The sequence below is a fragment of the Cannabis sativa genome, chromosome 1, assembly GCF_029168945.1.
Source record: "Cannabis sativa cultivar Pink pepper isolate KNU-18-1 chromosome 1, ASM2916894v1, whole genome shotgun sequence".
Classification (NCBI taxonomy): domain Eukaryota; kingdom Viridiplantae; phylum Streptophyta; class Magnoliopsida; order Rosales; family Cannabaceae; genus Cannabis; species Cannabis sativa.
This window is the reverse complement of record NC_083601.1, coordinates 1,612,226-1,629,074: the sequence shown is the minus strand read 5'-3', so window position 1 is coordinate 1,629,074 and position 16,849 is coordinate 1,612,226. Positions and strand designations below refer to the sequence as shown.

The 16,849-nt window shown below is 34.1% G+C and overlaps 1 protein-coding gene across 5 annotated transcripts; it reads right to left on the bottom strand.

Annotated features, from left to right (window-relative positions):
- Nucleotides 1-1,094: 1,094 nt before the first annotated feature.
- LOC115705432 (pre-mRNA-processing protein 40A) lies at nt 1,095-14,876 on the bottom strand. Of its 5 annotated transcripts, XM_061102288.1 has the most exons (29): nt 14,645-14,840; nt 14,069-14,131; nt 13,585-13,920; nt 13,293-13,484; nt 13,116-13,183; nt 12,849-12,918; nt 11,742-11,809; nt 11,599-11,656; nt 11,093-11,469; nt 10,927-10,990; nt 10,753-10,848; nt 10,601-10,669; nt 10,432-10,509; nt 6,457-6,543; nt 6,326-6,360; nt 6,113-6,218; nt 5,915-5,995; nt 5,727-5,819; nt 5,604-5,657; nt 5,403-5,519; nt 5,150-5,248; nt 4,352-4,399; nt 4,185-4,277; nt 3,576-3,683; nt 3,407-3,471; nt 2,999-3,119; nt 2,639-2,908; nt 2,394-2,536; nt 1,095-1,422 (listed from the first exon to the last, which is right to left on the bottom strand). In XM_061102288.1, exons 2-28 carry the CDS (start codon nt 14,102-14,104, stop codon nt 2,408-2,410), a joined length of 3,018 nt encoding a protein of 1,005 aa, XP_060958271.1. In that variant the 5' UTR covers nt 14,105-14,131; nt 14,645-14,840; the 3' UTR covers nt 1,095-1,422; nt 2,394-2,407. The 5 variants fall into 5 exon arrangements, with proteins under 5 accessions (XP_060958271.1, XP_030488627.2, XP_060958277.1 ...); XM_030632767.2 differs by lacking the exon at nt 1,095-1,422 and having other exon boundaries at nt 2,087-2,536; nt 11,757-11,809; nt 14,645-14,876; XM_061102294.1 differs by lacking the exon at nt 1,095-1,422 and having other exon boundaries at nt 2,087-2,536; nt 11,757-11,809; nt 14,069-14,476; nt 14,645-14,839.
- Nucleotides 14,877-16,849: the final 1,973 nt, after the last annotated feature.

The following is a 16,849-nucleotide window of genomic DNA, read 5'->3' as shown; positions in this document are numbered from 1 at the left end:
CTTTCTTTCTTTAGCATTATTTGATAAGCCTCTTTCTTTGTTCTTCTACCTTTCATGGCTTTTTTTAAGTCATAACTATAAATATACATACACAAACACATATCTTCACTTCCCTCAAAAAAAAAAAAAACACACATATCTTCACGGATTTATAATAGGAAAAGAGAGAGCTAATTAGGTGTGCTGATTATAAGTCCAAATGCCTTGTTCACACTTCACATTTTGTTTATACAAACTCTACAAGTTGAACATCTTTTGTTACATATATTGTCCTGCTTCACAAATAACCCTATCATTACTGATCGAATTAGTCTGCTTTGTTTTGGTCTACAACGTTAGTTTAGGAAAACCATTAGTTACCTAAATTATACCATCACTAAGAACATTACTAAAGGACCCATGTGTTGTTAAACACCGCACACTAATAAGAGTGGGTTCCACAACATTAAATTGACATATGAACCTCATACTTGTATTAGTATGATACCCACTAAGACACTTATTGGGTTAGACACCACACTATTACAAATGTAAAGTTCACCAGTATGTTAGTGAAAGTACACAAAATGACCAAACTTTTAGACAATATGACATAATTTCCAATATGACATGATTCCCTCAAAAAAAAAAAAAAACTCATTAAAAGGACAGGTTTGTACTTTGTATGTGTAAAAATTTAATGCAATTTTTTTATGCACATATCAATATTGTCCCCCCTATCCCCTAAAAAAATAATAACACAAAGGGTACATAAAAACACATCATTATTTTTCGAGTTCAATATGCTCTATCTAGCTTGGTTTACAATGTTTTCATGTGGCTCTCACTTGGTTTGAGAAAACCCAAACTTTCAATAGGAGCATTAACAATTGTTAAGAGATGCATCTGTTCGACACCACATACTACTAATGCAAGCAATGCCAAAATATCTAAACATATATGTATTAGACACCACGAACTAATTAGTAAATACTAATGTTAAAAAGCACACATGGTATTAGATACCCATGAATAGAATTGTCAAACTTAATGACGTAAAACCCCACCTACAATAAAGCACAGTACTCAACACTAAGGTGGTGTTTGGTTAGAGGTAATGAAATAGAATGAAAAAAAAAAATAGTTTTTATTCCATTTATTTGTTTAGTTGCATTTTAAAGTATTTGAATGTCATTCTAATGGAATAATTTTTCCATCATTTTAGTAGAACTGAAGCCTATGAAAGCTCGAGAATCTACAAAGACAAGACAAAGGCCTTTCATGACAAGAACATTTATCGAAAAAAATTTGTAGAAGGTCAAAAAGTTTTGATGTATCACTCTCGACTCAAACTCTTTCCAGGAAAGTTGAAGTCTCAGTGGATAGGACCCTTTGTAGTCACCAAAGTTTTTCGTCATGGTGCGGTGGAGGTTGTGAGTCCAACTACGGGAAAGGTTTTCAAAGTGAATGGTCAGAAGTTAAAGCCATTATGCACCTTTGGATAAATCATTGTGCATTCCAATGCGCAAGATGAGAATAAAAATTAATAATTTTTTCATCAATTTTCTGTATTTTAAATTTGATTCCTATTTCTTATTTTCTTTCTTATTCTTATTCCTATGTTTTCATTCCTTCCAACCAAACGTCACCTAAGTGTTCCATAGCAATTCTCCATTACTCTCTTTTTCAACTAGATCATCCAAAAAAAAAAAAATAATAAAGCACACCAAACTTCCACACAATCTAATGGTATACTTTTTCATTAAAAAGACATCATGTTACTTATTGTAAATATTGTTATCTGCGGATCATTACTTATTTAGAAGTAAAAATTAAAAAGGCACACACACACTTATCTTTCCAACTAAGTCCACTAATCATGTATACAAATATCAAGTGCATTACAAATATCAAACCTTAGAAAGAGAGCATAACATAGATACAAGAGAAAATTTATAATAGAATTACATAAATTGAGTACGGTGAAAACATTGCACTAAGTTCAATTTTTGCTTATCATTTTCTAACTAAATGAAGAAACTATATTTATACTTTGAGATTTTAGGCAATAGCTACTAGCATACCCTATCCACAACTCAAACCCACATAGCAAGGAAAAAGAGTTCACTAACGAATTGAATGATCAGATACTAAATTTATGTGCTTGTATACATGAGATTAAAACCTTCCAAAAATAACTAATAAAACTCCCATCTTGAACCCATAACGCATTTCATGAAAATTATCTTTCCAACTAAATAATGTCTAGCAAATATATTCATTCAAAGGATTATGGTAAGACATTTGTTAAAAGGCACACTAGTTGGCTAGTATCCTTGTAAAAATAAACAACAAATATCTTACCAGCATTATGAAAAAAAAAAAAAAAAAAAGGTCAAAAGAAGCGCAATTACCAGAATGAAAACAATTATGAATCCTCCCGGCCATCACCAAATTCTCCATCTTCAAGATCACCACTTCTACGAGAACTATGCCGATGATCTCTCCTATGTCTTCTACTCCTGCTTTCTTGATCGGATTCAGAAGCAGATGTATGCTACAAGAGGACAAGACAGAGCTTATAAGCATTCCAAGTTTGTATGGATCACACATGAGACAAAGGAATAACAAGGATTAATTCTACACATCGTCAACATACCCGTCTTGATTTCTTGTGGCTGCTACTAGAACCATGTGATTTCTTTAACTGATCGTTCTCGTTTTCATCTGCACCGTCGTCATAATTGTGATGTCGCTTCCTATGCTTCCTACTACTGTCTTTCCCTGACCTTTTGTTATCTTTGTTCAAATGACCTTCAGCATCAAAATTTTCATTGTCAGATACATCTTTCTCCAAGTGCTCCTCTTTTTCCCTTCTGTGCTTGAACTTGCTTCGTTCTCCTTCATTTCTCTCCTTTTCCTTCCTTGTCTGCAGAGTGTAAGAATGAGAAAAGTACACCAACTGAACCAAGTGGAAACTGACATATATATAACTATTTGTTGTAACTAATTAAAATACCTTTTCTTCCTTTCTTTTCTGCTCCTTCACTTTCGCCTGCTCTCTCTCTTTTGCCCGCTCTTTAAGTTGTGTTACATGCTTCTCAAATATCTGCTGGCAGAGATTCTCATCACCAATGGAACTACACAAGAATGTTCAATAAAATCAAGCATTTATTACCAGAAGGGTGACTTGGTAATTCAGCAACCAGACAAACATTAATAACACTCAATCCAACAGAGCAACTATTGTCAGAAACCCTACGGGTAGCATAAACCCAAGAATGTTCTAGACGCATTTAGCAAAAAAAAACAATGTTCTAGACACAAAACCATCCATCAGACAACCAATTCTATTGTGAGAATCAATTTAAATGAGTAGCTGAATCAGAACCAATTGATTATGGTTCCAACTTTTAACAAGCAATACCTGTACTCTTGACTATTTTCAAAAAGCTGTTTGCAGTCCTCCCATCCAGACAATGCTGTTATATCCTGTAAGAGATCAAACCAACTAGACAGTAAATTTCTCAGAAGGGGAACTTTATCCCATTCACTCACATAAGAAAGTGAGAGCTATAACTTGCAGTAAGCTCAACCTTAGTAGAAGACAGCAGATCAGAAAAATCTTCCATACAGCGTTTACGCTTTTTAGCCTCTTTATCCTCCTTTTCTCTGACCCTTTCAAGTAACTCATCAAAAACAAACTGCATGGAAATCGCAAATCACATCAGATCACTGAAACAATCGTCTCCAAAGAAGTCATTTTTAAACACATAACCACCAAGTACTCTTCCTAGGAAAAATGCCTGTTAATTGACTAAACCTACTAAAAACACTTAAAAAATTATCCATGAAGAATTTTAGTAAACATCTTATTATTTTAATAATCAATTTTTGCACCCAGAAATCTCAACCGAAAAATGATGAAAAAAGAAAACCTAGCTCAGCATGAAATAACAGCTACTGTTATTTGCAAAGCATGGCAAATTCAAAATTGATGCTCCCTACCCTACTTAATCCTATAATATTTGCAAAGCCTGAAATAACAGCTACAGTTATCCAAGTAGATGCCAAGCCCATAAGGGACTCGGCGGGAGAAAACAGCAATCCAATCCAAAGATGATCATAATAAATAAGCCATGGAATCTTCACTGTTGCATCATATAATTCAATAGCATCAGAGCGGTAAACAGTAAATCATATACCCTCAAATTGAAATCAGATACTGGCGGCGAGCTAATCTCTCCTGTAATCATGTGTTTGAAGTCGTCAAATGTTGAGGTTGATGAAAGCATAATCTGAAAAATGACAGCTATTAGGTCCTTAAACATATTTTAAGGTCTGTCAAATAGAAAATGTTAATAAATGATACCTTTCCTGACTTGACTGCATCCTTTATTCGAGTTCTATCATCATGATACTGCACAAAAAGTAATAGTGGACAATTTTTACTTTCTTTTTGGAAGCACATTTTAGAAAAGTAAAAACTCAAAAACAAGTACAATGATAAGGCTCTTTATATAACAAAAACCATTAGATCTAAGTCTAAAATATATAATTTAAAAGCATTCACATTATTGATCACAAGAGCGTACTGAACCCATTTTTTTTTTTTTTTTTGAAAACTTACTGAAACCCAATTATTGCTATGCAAGAAATAACATCAACTGCTCAATTCCATTCAAGTAACTATATAAAACAACCAGAAGCATGGAAATATGGATTAATTATTTGATTTCCAATCACCATTAGATCGTCTTATAAGTATAAGAATTGAGAATTTGAGAGTTTTTCTTACTGCCCAAGACTAGTCACTAGCATTTCATAACAATTTGGGTATCAATCACATAACAGTCCCAAAATTTCTAATTCCCTTAACATTATTGTTATTATGTTTCCCTTGCACATTACCAATTAAGGTTAAGTATCGTATCAGCTAAATAAATGTCTTTCAAACTTTTAGTTTGTCAGACTCTACTTCCACATATTTGCATTAAGAATAAGAAGTAAAAAAGAAAGGGTATAAACAAGGAGATGTCATACAAAAATCAACTGAAGAGACCGAAAAAGGCAAAATAGATATGAAACAGATTATGTTGGCAACAGGACAATCGGTTATGCTCAACCAGAAGACTGTAAAAAGGAAAGCAAAATGGTATAGTTAACATACTTGTTTCTGAAGCTCCTCCAAAGCATCTTCAAATAAATCTTTTGCAGTTGAGCCAGAGGTGTTTGATGAAACTGCCACATATGCAGGCAAGTCCTTAACCTAAAAATATATAACAATCCTCAGACCTCACAAAGAAAAATACTAAATTAAGGGTCAAGACAAAACACATGACAACTAGTATTTGAATATAAAAACCCAGACTTCATAGTTCATACAAGTTCTACTAAGAAAAATCCAAGGCACATATATTAACCTTCATGAAATAATCACGCCAGTGAGTTTTTATTGTAAGAGTGCCATCAACAACATGATCTTCCATCATTTTACGAAACTCATCACGATTTTTGCGCTCTGCCTTTCTTAATTCCTCCTGAATGACATAAAATTGAGATCAGACATCAACCAAGAGAGCAGAAAGTAAAAAAAAAAAAGGCAACGCAAATAAACAATTAACCTTCTGTATCTTCCTCTGCTCTTCCTCTTCCTTCTCTAAATCACGTATATATTCCTGAACAACAAAATAAAATAAGAACTGGCTCTGGTTCAATCTACAGCTAATGAGGAGAATATAAATTACCTGAAAGACATCCAGTCGATCAATTTTTTCAAGACATGAACACCTCTCATCAGCTTCTAAGCGATCTTGAAGTTTTCGCCACTGGCTGTTTACCTAAACAGGAAAGTAATGTCAAAACGTGAACGCAATAATGAGACTGGTGAGTAAAACCAAGTATATGACAATTATGCTAAACAGTAAACAAGTACCTTGATAAAGTCACAAGACTCCAAAAACTGCCTGTATTCCATTATATGGCGCTTACGTTGCTCCATAGCCTTTTCTCGTTCCTAACCAACATTACAGTATTATTTTTAAACTTCACATAAGATCCATAAAGTTCAGATATAACTACTGATGAATTTCAAAAGTAATCCACCACAAACATTTGATAATACAAAAAATACCTTCTTTAGGAGTTCCTCAATATGGCTCTCAAGCAGCTCCCTCCGGTCTCTATCTCGTTCAACTGCTTTAAACCGCACATCATTTTCAAATAAGCTCTCCAATTTACTGCGTAGTCCATATATCCCGATTAGCAAAAGAGTAATGACCACGACAAGACTGAAAAACTAACCGGACAAATTTTTAAAGAAGGCCATATGCCAGGAAAGACAAACCTCCATCGTGTAGATGGTGTAATATCTGTTGATTCCTGCAATTGAATCAATAAAAAATAAACAAAGTAAAATACATGTATGTACATCTGACCATAGATTACAAGAAGCTTCCAACTCAGTAGAAAACATACCTCCAACATTTTTTTAAATTCTTCTCGTGCCTTTTTGTGCTTCATCCGTCTTTCTTCTGCATCCAGCTTTTTCCTTTGATTCAAGAACTGCAGCACAAAGCAATGAAATAAGACCAAATATTTTTTTTTTCTAGCATATATATGTGTGTGTGTGTGTGTGATTGTGTAAAAAAATGACAAATTTTGACAATGAATAAAATAAAATGTTGCTCTTCAAACCAACCCAATAACTCTTAGCTTTACCAATAACTTGGACATAAGACTATCAATAAATATTTAAATCATAATTATATAGAACACTGTTTTATGATTAACTGTAGAGTATAGAATGAAAAATTACTAAACTGAAAAAATATTTTATTCATGATTTTAATATTTTGTAAATTTAAGTAACAATAATGTGGAATTTTATCTCTGATAAATTTTAAAATGAAGAAAAATAGCTTCTACATAAGCTGAGAACAGGGAATGCAAAACGAATAAGGTTTCCCTTGGTAAAAAATACCAAAATTTTCAAAAAAAAAATTCTCAATTAAAAATATAAATGTAAACATAAGAAATGGTTTCTATTTTTTCTTGTTATTTCTATTTATGATAAAACAATATGAATATTTTAATTAAATTACATTTTTAAGAATCAGGTTTTATATAGAATAAGAATACATAATAAAAATTAATCACTCTATAATTACAAAAAAGCTTAATAAAAAACAAAGCAATGACTAATGTCTCACTATTTTTTTTTAAGTTTATATATTTACTAATATCTAAATAAATTCAAATTGTTTGAGAGGTTGAATTAGATTTTTTTCATTCTATCAAATTTTTTAATTATTAGTTGTCTCAAATTTTTTAATTATATTAGTTCATAGTGTAGGTTATAGTGGCCTTATAGGCCTCTAGGAAAGGGAAGTCAGAATTTTGTGTAGATTTTGGGAGAGATCCAAACCTCTCGAAGTAATTTCAGAATTAATTTAAGATTTGCAATTGATAGAGAAAATATCGTATCAAATTTGGTACCAGAGACAGGTCTAGCAATGGCCAAATTAGCATCATCTTTCAGCAACAATACGCAATTACAGCAGCTTTCTAAGACTCAAGAGAAGACCAGCAAGAATCTAGAGGAATCCTTCAAGGAGACTTACAGCAGTTTGGCAATTCCATCTACTATTCCAAAACCAGTTGCAAAAATTCTTTAAATCGCAAGTCAAGTCGACCAACAATTTTCCAAAATCATCGAAGGATGCTGAAAAGTCAATCAAGAACCAGCAATCATCTTCAATGCCCAGTAACTATCAATATTTTTTCTCAAAACAGAACTGATTTTCGAGTAAAGAAATCGGATTTGTCAAATTCTGATGGGGAAGGAAAATCAACAAAGAAAGTCCTCGTCTTCAAAAATAAGCAACTGTTCGTTACAAGAAACTCCAAAATTATGACCACAGCAACATCAAGTCTTTTTCCAAAGGTGTCGCTGCTCGACAGAGAACAACCACCTGAAGAGAGAAGAAGCCAACTACATAAAACCCATGTGATGAAAAATTATTGTGCTTCACTAACAAATTAGCCTAAGCGACCATCATAAATTTCATGGCTCAAAAGGCAACCTAATGGGCCCAAGAAAACAGCAGACCCAACCTAATGTTTGGGACCAGACTTTCAAACCCAATCATCACCTATTTTAACATCGGTAAGAGCAAGCCCTATATTCCAAAGAGTAGCATTTTCTCTTGATAAGTTAGGGATTCATGATCCAGATGAGGATGACATGTTGGACAGATTGGGTTTGGTTACTCCACATGGGCATTTTTCTAAAGGAGATGGCTTGTTTACAATGATGGGTCTTCGACAGAGGGAGAAAAAATGGAGTTGGAAGACACAACCAAATACTCCCCAAGAAGACCGGAGATATCAAATTTGGGTTTGCATTTTTTCAAACTAAATTTGGTTGCGAGGAGAATTCCACAGTAACTTTTGGTCGTACGACCATGAGAAGGATACTCAAAATGACAGTGCGAATAGGTGGAGTACTGAAGGGAGTGCTTCTGAAATCCGTTCCGTACCTTGGTGTGCAACTACTCCCAAACAGATTCTCTTCTATGACAGAGCTGGAACCCACATTACTTTAAAGAGAGGAAATCGGACTAACAATCAGCATGTTCAAGAGCTCAGCTATCCACATAGACATCTTCTTGTTCTGTCTAATAAAAGCTAGGAGAACAACATTGAAGGAATGGTTTTTCAAAAGAGTTTGATGTGATTAGGTGGTGGCATTCAAAACATAGCAAGAAAACACTATGCTCTTTGAAAAGTCCTATAGGTTTGAGACTCTAACCAAATTGATTACGTCTTCACCTTGAAGGCCATTCTTTTAGCCTTGAGGTGTAAAACTCAACTTTTATAACTGAAAAAATATTTATAGAGCACCTAAAGAAGAAGCAGCTTCAGTTCAGCTATGATTTTTTTTTAATTTCGTTTCTTTCTCCCAGAAAGTGAAGTACTGATTGAGGGAGAAGGAAGGAGAGGGGAACGGCTGGCACTGTGGCTAACCCTACATGATATATTATGAGTGTTTTTATTGGGCATTTTTTTGATGAGTTTGAGTTTTGTTAGGCATTTTTAAGTTAGCAAGCTAAAATCACATCGTTTTGGGCTTAAAAAGCACACATTGTTTTTTTCCTCAGGCGTGCGCCTCACCTTTTTCAACGCCTCAAGCCCTCAGTGCCATTAGAAGTGCCTCACCAATGTGAAGCATACGCCTCAGTCATCCTTGTTAAGAGGCACACGCCTTAGTGCAAATTTTTTCTACCTCGGTGTGAGGTGCGCCTCACAAACGCAATTTCACATTGTTGAGGATAAGGTGAAACTTCGAACGGGCAATAATGATAATGATAAGCCCCATGTCAGATTCACGTGTCATAGGAGGAGGAGAATATAGACTTATTACTAGTCATTTAATTAACTGTACAATTGTCATTTAAGCTAAAGTGGCATACACTAATTTGTACATTAGGATATGCAAGGATTAGGTATTTTTGAGAGGGAAAGAAAAATAGCAATTAGATTCATTTTTGTGGACAACTGCAATCTTCTCGAATAATGGGTACAAGAGAGAACAAGCCTCTGAAAGCTTGTGACCGTAATATTCTATTTCAATATGAATAGAGATATCTTAGAGGGATTTAAGCCATTTGTGTGTAGGTTCAAAAGATAAGAGTTTCCTTCAAAGAAAAAGACTTATTAAGGTAGACATCCACAATAGAGTAAAATAGAAAATTGTTACAAAGATGTAGTGTTGGGGCATATTGGTCTATGTTGGGTAAAAAAAGTCGGGTATCCCAATGGAAGCACCCTCGTGACAAATACTGCAAGTGGCTCGGGAAGGTCCTATAGAAGGTGCTTTCTCGGGATACATAGCATTGGTTCTCAGAAAATTAGTAGTGAGGAGTTCTGATAATATTGTTCTTTTAGGTTAATGGTTATATTTTGTTAGTCATAGAGGGTATGGGCTTAGTATATATATTAGATGAGCCTCTCTAAGGAAAGGGGAAGTCAGAATTTTGTGTAGATTATGGGAGAGCAGTAGCTCTAGTTGAGAGAACTTTATTCGTAATTTCAGATTTTCCAATAAGAGAAGTAATTTCAGATTTAATTCATGATTTTTGATTGAAGAAATTTCTATCAATTATATCATTATATAGTTATATCCTTCATTATAAATAGTAATGGAACACTTTCAAGAAAATATAGAGACCATTTTCAATATTACTATATTATATATATATAATAAGCAGAGGCATAAAAATGCAAATCAAAATAAATGATACAAAAAAAATCATCTATGCAAAGTATACTTTCTGTTAATTTTGATATAAAGTGGTGTTGAATCATTAGCCAATTATTATAGTTAAGGATAAAGATATTGATAGAAATACGTAATATATTACATGGCATAGACAAGGGAAGAGATATTACCTCATTAAAAGCTTGTTTTCGCTCTCCAAGTGATTTCAGAGCACCATACCTTTTGTCATTAATTATTACTCTCATGGCCTAATACAATAAGTGTTTTGTCAGGAACTTAACTACATACAGACTTATTAAAAGGAAAAAGAAAAAAAAAAGTTAGAACTATGGCGCTTACCCGATCCCATGTCCAGTCAGATCCAACATTAAAAGATTCCAACAGCGACATAAATACATTTTTTGCCTCCTAGGAAGAAGAAAATAGTAAAAATATTGCACAACACCAAGAAAGTAAAAACAGACTACAAGACTCGAAATTCTAATTTGTACCAGCTTAGTTGCGTAAACCAATGGTTCTGGTTCAACTGTTTTATCTTCTGCGGCAATTTCTTTACTCATCTCTACTGTTACATCTTTTAATGCTTCCTGCAATGCTTAAATGTGTCAAGTTGCTAAGAATTTATATCAAGCATTTGTTACCATACAAAATAAACTAAGGAATACCTCTTTATGTGCAGATACTCCAGCTGAAGCAGTAAAATCCTGAGCTGAATTATCACTATTATTCCTACAAAATATGCATTCATAAATTTTTTAACTTATAGAAGCCAATTGTAGCAACACAGCTATTTATAAAAAAAAATAATAAAAAAAAAACATAGAACAATACATTGGTTCTGTGACTGCAGTGGTGACAGCACCAATGCCTTCAGTCGAAGTGTTAGATGTAGAAGGAACACTAATAGAGCTATGATATCCATCAACACTTGCTTTTGTAGTGGGAGCTGCAACAGGGGAGGAAGATGATCTTGAAACCACCACAGCTTGCTGTTCACCAGCAGATGAAATAGGTTCCACTGAAACAGGACTTGATGCTATTCCTTGGGCTTTGGAGGATGTATCGACATAGGGTGCAGATTCAACCTTTGGAGAAGAAACAGTATCAGAGGCAGGCCAACTTTCTTTCTCTCGTGGATCCTTGAGTGATACATTTGCTTTATCTTGTGATTCCTTGAGAGATACATTCGCTAGTTGCTCACGCGCCAACTTGATTTGCAGAGAAGGGTAGTAAAGAAAATATAAGAAAAAAAGAAATAGGAGCAAAAAGGATTTTGTAATTGAACATCACAGGGTTTAAACATTCACGCACACACCAAAAAAAAAAAAATCCCCTACCTTCAGCTCCTCAGGCATCACCCATTTTGACTCTTTGGTGACTTTGTTGTAGTAATACCTGAAACACAGATAAAATAAATGTTCAAATGTCACCATTGGCCACAAAAATTGCAAACCATATAAGAGATTGGCTTATAAGAGACCAAGAGTGGACCAACTTTTTTCCATCAGGGCTAGTAAATTCCTTCCAGTTAGTTGATGCATCTGCCCTCTGTCAAAGCCACAAATTTGGTATCAAAATTCCATTAGTTAAGGAATTTGCAGACAAAAATACTAGAGGGAGGAGAAATCATTATAGGTCAGAAAGGATACTGGTCAGATATATATTTAGGCTGATCAAAGAGTAATAAATAGTGTAGAAAATTCTCTAACAAAAAACATTCATACCCTCAACCAGAAATATTATTTTAATATAGACCAAAAAACAAAAACAAAAAAAATAATTAAATTAAGTAAAATATAACAAATAGTAATATACTTCACCAAGCAACAGTATTAATGTGGTAAACCATGAAAAAAGACTGAAGTTAACACACAAGTCAGTGTTAATATCAAATGATACAAATGACAGAGTTACCAACATTAAGGCTACACAGTGGGTAGACCAAGCAGCAAAGACCCACGGCACATCCTACCTCTCAACAAAGTGGCACAGCATGTACCTGTAAGCATCTTTATGGCTATGGAAGTCACACAAGGTCATAATACCTCGGAGGTCCTTACGTAAAGAGAATACCTTCGAGTACATCAATAAACAAATAAGAATGAAACAACCAGATGTGACGAGTAAAAAATTCATCAGTACCAACTCAAGTACCACAAAATGATGACCAAGTAAGGTAATGAACTGGTAAAAGCTATTAAATACAAAAAGGATGGATTTTGATTCAACCAAAAGTGATATGTCAGCAATGAAATTGCTTAAAAATGTTAGATAATACAACAAACCATCCACAATAAACTAGATTATTGCGATAAAAATGGGGGAAAGCAAAAGTTTCACAAAAATACAGACTAAAGGAGAAACGTAAAAACTTATGTATATTGCCAAATGCAGTGTTTGACATCGCTGGACTAACAAAGTCATTTACGGAAACCAGTGAAAATAGCAACAAAAAAGAAAACTACACACAACTCTACAATAAAGATTGGGAGCAAACATGGCAATGTGAGCTTTGAAGCTTGATTTAACAAATTAAAATAGTACTTCAGATTTATATCAAGAAAATGAATTCACTTGTATGACTCACCTCAATGGGGGTCATTAAATCCACCGGCTTCTCCCAACTGGAAAGTTTTGTCCTCCTATTGTAGTAGTATCTGAACCATTCATTAAAAAGTTATCTACTTCAGTAAACGAGACAAGTACACAATCACTAAGAAAAAAAAAATCATTGAAAACAAATTGGAATAACTACTATTCCATTTATTTTTACTGGATGAAATGCTACGTTGATGATTAACACTAATTATTAAAAATCATGACAAGGACAGGGAACAGCAATCAAAATTATTACTTTCTTCCATCAGGAGACGTGTGTTCTAACCACTCTGATTGGATGAGGTTGAGCTGAACATTGGATACCTGATATTTTTACATAAATTTTAATAACATCAATGAAAAAAGACCGTTAAGATAGCAAAGGAATTAAATTTGGCAAGCACATAGGAGGAGAAAAATATAAAACTCTTACTGGAGCACTGATGTTTGTCATTGAAGGCTTTTCAATAGTCTGATGCTGGGATGTAACAGGAACACTGCTTTGGCTTTGAGCTGATAACATAGGCTGCCCTTCTGAAGAAACATTTACCACATGCATTTGTATTGATTGATACTGGGTGGAATCACTGAAACCTCTTTGCATTTGACCATAGGAAGCGGCGAACTGCAATTCAAGCAAGTTACCTCAAGAAAAAAAAAAAAAAAATGATAATCAACCCAACAACTAAATCATCAACCAGGAGAGAGTAACTAGTGAAACTTACAGTATATGATGAAGAGAGAGGTGTCCCTGGGCCAACTATATTAGGAGTGAAATTGTTTGGAGTTTGAGCACTATGCTGAGGATGACCAACTGGGAAGAGATGATTGTTTGGATGAGCAACTGGCAAGGGGTGGCTGTTCGGATGAGCAATTGGCAATGGCATTGGTTGTGGTGGAAACTGCTGCACTTGTTGGGAATAAAAGGGCTGAGGAGCTTGAGGAGGACCAGGAGGCATTGCAACGTTCATGGGTGGAACACCTCGCCCAACAGGCTGAAAATGCTGAGAAGTCACAGGAATGAATTGTTGTGACTGCTGTGCGGGAACAGGAGGCCGGAACTGCATCAAAAGAAATTAAACATTGATTATTTGTTGCTGTTGTTTCTTTCCCCTTATAAAGGAAAAAAGGGAAAAGATTTATAAGATTTATATTGAAACAACTGGAAACTTTATATAAAATATTTGTGAAAGAGAAAATATGCATTACTTGAAAAGGCATGGCAGGCAAACTTTGAGGATCCATGGTACAACCTAAGGGAGACCGAACAGACTATCCACACAAAACAAAAAACCAATCAGCATTAGCAATGAATGAAAAGGAACAAAAAAAATGCTTGCCTATTTGGTTTTTCTTTTAGCACAAAATGTTAACAGAAGAATGCAAGTCTTGTCTAGTCTTTGGACATGGTCTCGTTTGAGGGGTTCAGGTTCATGAAATACAGCGTTGTTTTATGTCTGAACGAGTTCTTAAGAATTGGGAATTATGTTGCTAGTTACGTGAAATCGTATCCTAATGCGGAAGAAAGGGGGGACTGGTTCTGGTGCAATCTCAATTCTGAACGAGTTCATAAGAATTGGGAATCATCGATTTTACGCGATCGTTGGTTTGACAAACCTGTTTTAGAGAAAGTGAAAGCTTAACATGATTTGGCAATAGGTGGTATGGGGATTAACTGATTAAGTCGGGTTCTAATCAAGTGAATGTATCACAGGAGAGAGAATTATGGAGAAGATCGGGGAAGAATAGGCTTTTAGGCAGATTTTAAAATAAAAAAGAATCTACCTATCTACTTGCAGCGGCTGTTCACGCCGGCCGTTCACCGAAGACTGAACAGGACGGCGACTGTTGACGGAGAAAGTGGGGAGGTAGACTGAAGAGGTTTCGTCCGTTTGCTTAGGGCAGCTTCACGGGATGAGAGAATGAGAAAAGAAACTTTCTTTATTCCGTGTTTGGTAGGGGTGAAAGAAAATAGGAAGGAGAGAAACAGTGAAAGATAGAAAAGAAAAGCATCTTCTTTCTCGGTAAAGAAAAGAGAATCAAAATCATTTTGTACTTTGTTTGGTATTTCTCGAAAATTGATTGCAAAGAAATTAATTTTGATGTTTTTACTTTTTTTAAATAAAAATGTTCTTTTAATAATGCAAATCAACTAAAAGAATAGCTTGCGAATTAGTAGAGACAAACATCCCACTACGACAATCTCAATGTAAATAAATATCTCTAACCAAATAACTCATAGTATTACTTGCAGATCGTTTAACAAAGACAAGAGACGCATTGCTCAAACTATTGAGAAGCATGTTACAATTAGAAACAAGTAAAATCAAATGGAGAATACATTTGTGCCTTATTACAAATAAACAAGGAAACATCTTTTAAACTTGTCGCCTCTACTATGGATCTACAATCCCTTGCTTAGCCATTGCAGCAGCAGAAAATAAGGTTTCATGGTGATCCTATGCGAGCCAACCAACCCCAAATGCTCTATTCTCATTGAAAATTGAGGCGTGTCTACATTGTTTTTAATCATATTATCATAAGGTGGCAACCAGTGCACTTTGATCACCACATCAGCAAATGAGGAATCTTCAAGTGAATAAGAATTCACACTTTTCTATTAGTTAAAATAAGCTGAAGCAGACGACACAACAAATTTAGCAATCGGGTTTTTACCATTCCAACCCACATCCTTCCAATCTTAACTCTCTATAAAGCCCAACATATCATATCAACATGTACTACTACAAAAATAAGCATTTTATCCCGATTTTTAAGAGTATTTTATCGCAATTCTTGCTAAAATAAAAATTGAGATATATGTCAGTGGGATAAAAACTAGGGGTGGCAAAACGGGTTTCGACACGGCACACGAACACGACACGAATTTTACGGGTTAGGATCGGGAAAATTATATGCGGGTCGAAAACGGGTCGACACGACTTGACACGAAATAAAAACGGGTCAATCACGACACGACTCGCTTAATACGAATGTGACACGTTTGACATGATTTTTTTAAATATAATAAAATTAATAATAATAATAATAATAATAATAATAATATAATTATATAAAAATATATATTTAGTGATTCAATGTTAAGTTAAAAAAATTTAAATTTATTTTTCCTTAACATGAAATTAAAAAAAAAAAAATTATTATATATAACAAACTATATATACATAAATGTATATAAGTTTTTTAATGGAGCTTAAATTTATTAATTTTCTCTACAATTTTAGCTTTAATAATAGTAAAATGGGTCACAGTGGGTCGACACGAACACGACACGATTTTTTACGGGTCAGGTTAGGGTTGAGATAATTAGACACGAGTCAAAAAACAGGTCGACACGATTGACACGAAATATAAAGCGGGTCACATAAAATATGACACGAACACGACACGATGACACGTTTTGCCACCCCTAATAAAAACTCATATAAAAATCAGGATTAAAGGAGATTTTTTATCTCGGTTTTCTTATAAAAATCTGGATTAAATGTCAAAAGATAAAATTTTTAAATATATATATCAAAAAAAATTTATGGAATTGGCTCCTATAGGAGGCACTGAAATAAAAATAAAAAAAAAAAAAACACAAATAAAGGTTGAGTTTTACAAAAAAGAAAAAAAAAAGCAACTGGAGACAACACACAACAAAAGAAAATAAGGGATGCAGATAAAGAAACAAAATTAGAACAAAAAAAAGAAAAAAAAAAGAAGAAGGAAAGAATCAACATATTTAAGAATACATACGTAGCCAAAAATTGATTTACAACTGGAAAAAAAATACAGAATATGAATCAATATATAACACCAATAGGTTCAATACATAGCCATAATATGAATCAATATAACAAAATAAACCTAAAAATTATCAACACCATGTTGAAGCCTCAACGTCGACGATCCATGATGAGCTCAATGTCATCTGATTGCACAAAAAAGAAAACATGTGAGACAGGGAGAAATGGAGAAAAAAAA

Excerpts from the sequence above, each read along its gene's own strand:
- LOC115705432 (XM_061102288.1), bottom strand. The coding sequence starts at position 14,104 with ATGGATCCTCAAAGTTTGCCTGCCATGCCTTTTCAA. Across the intron at positions 5,820-5,914 it reads AGTCTTGTGACTTTATCAAG|GTAAACAGCCAGTGGCGAAA; the intron begins GTACTTGTTTAC and ends TTTCCTGTTTAG. Across the intron at positions 3,472-3,575 it reads ATCTGCTGTCTTCTACTAAG|GATATAACAGCATTGTCTGG; the intron begins GTTGAGCTTACT and ends GATCTCTTACAG.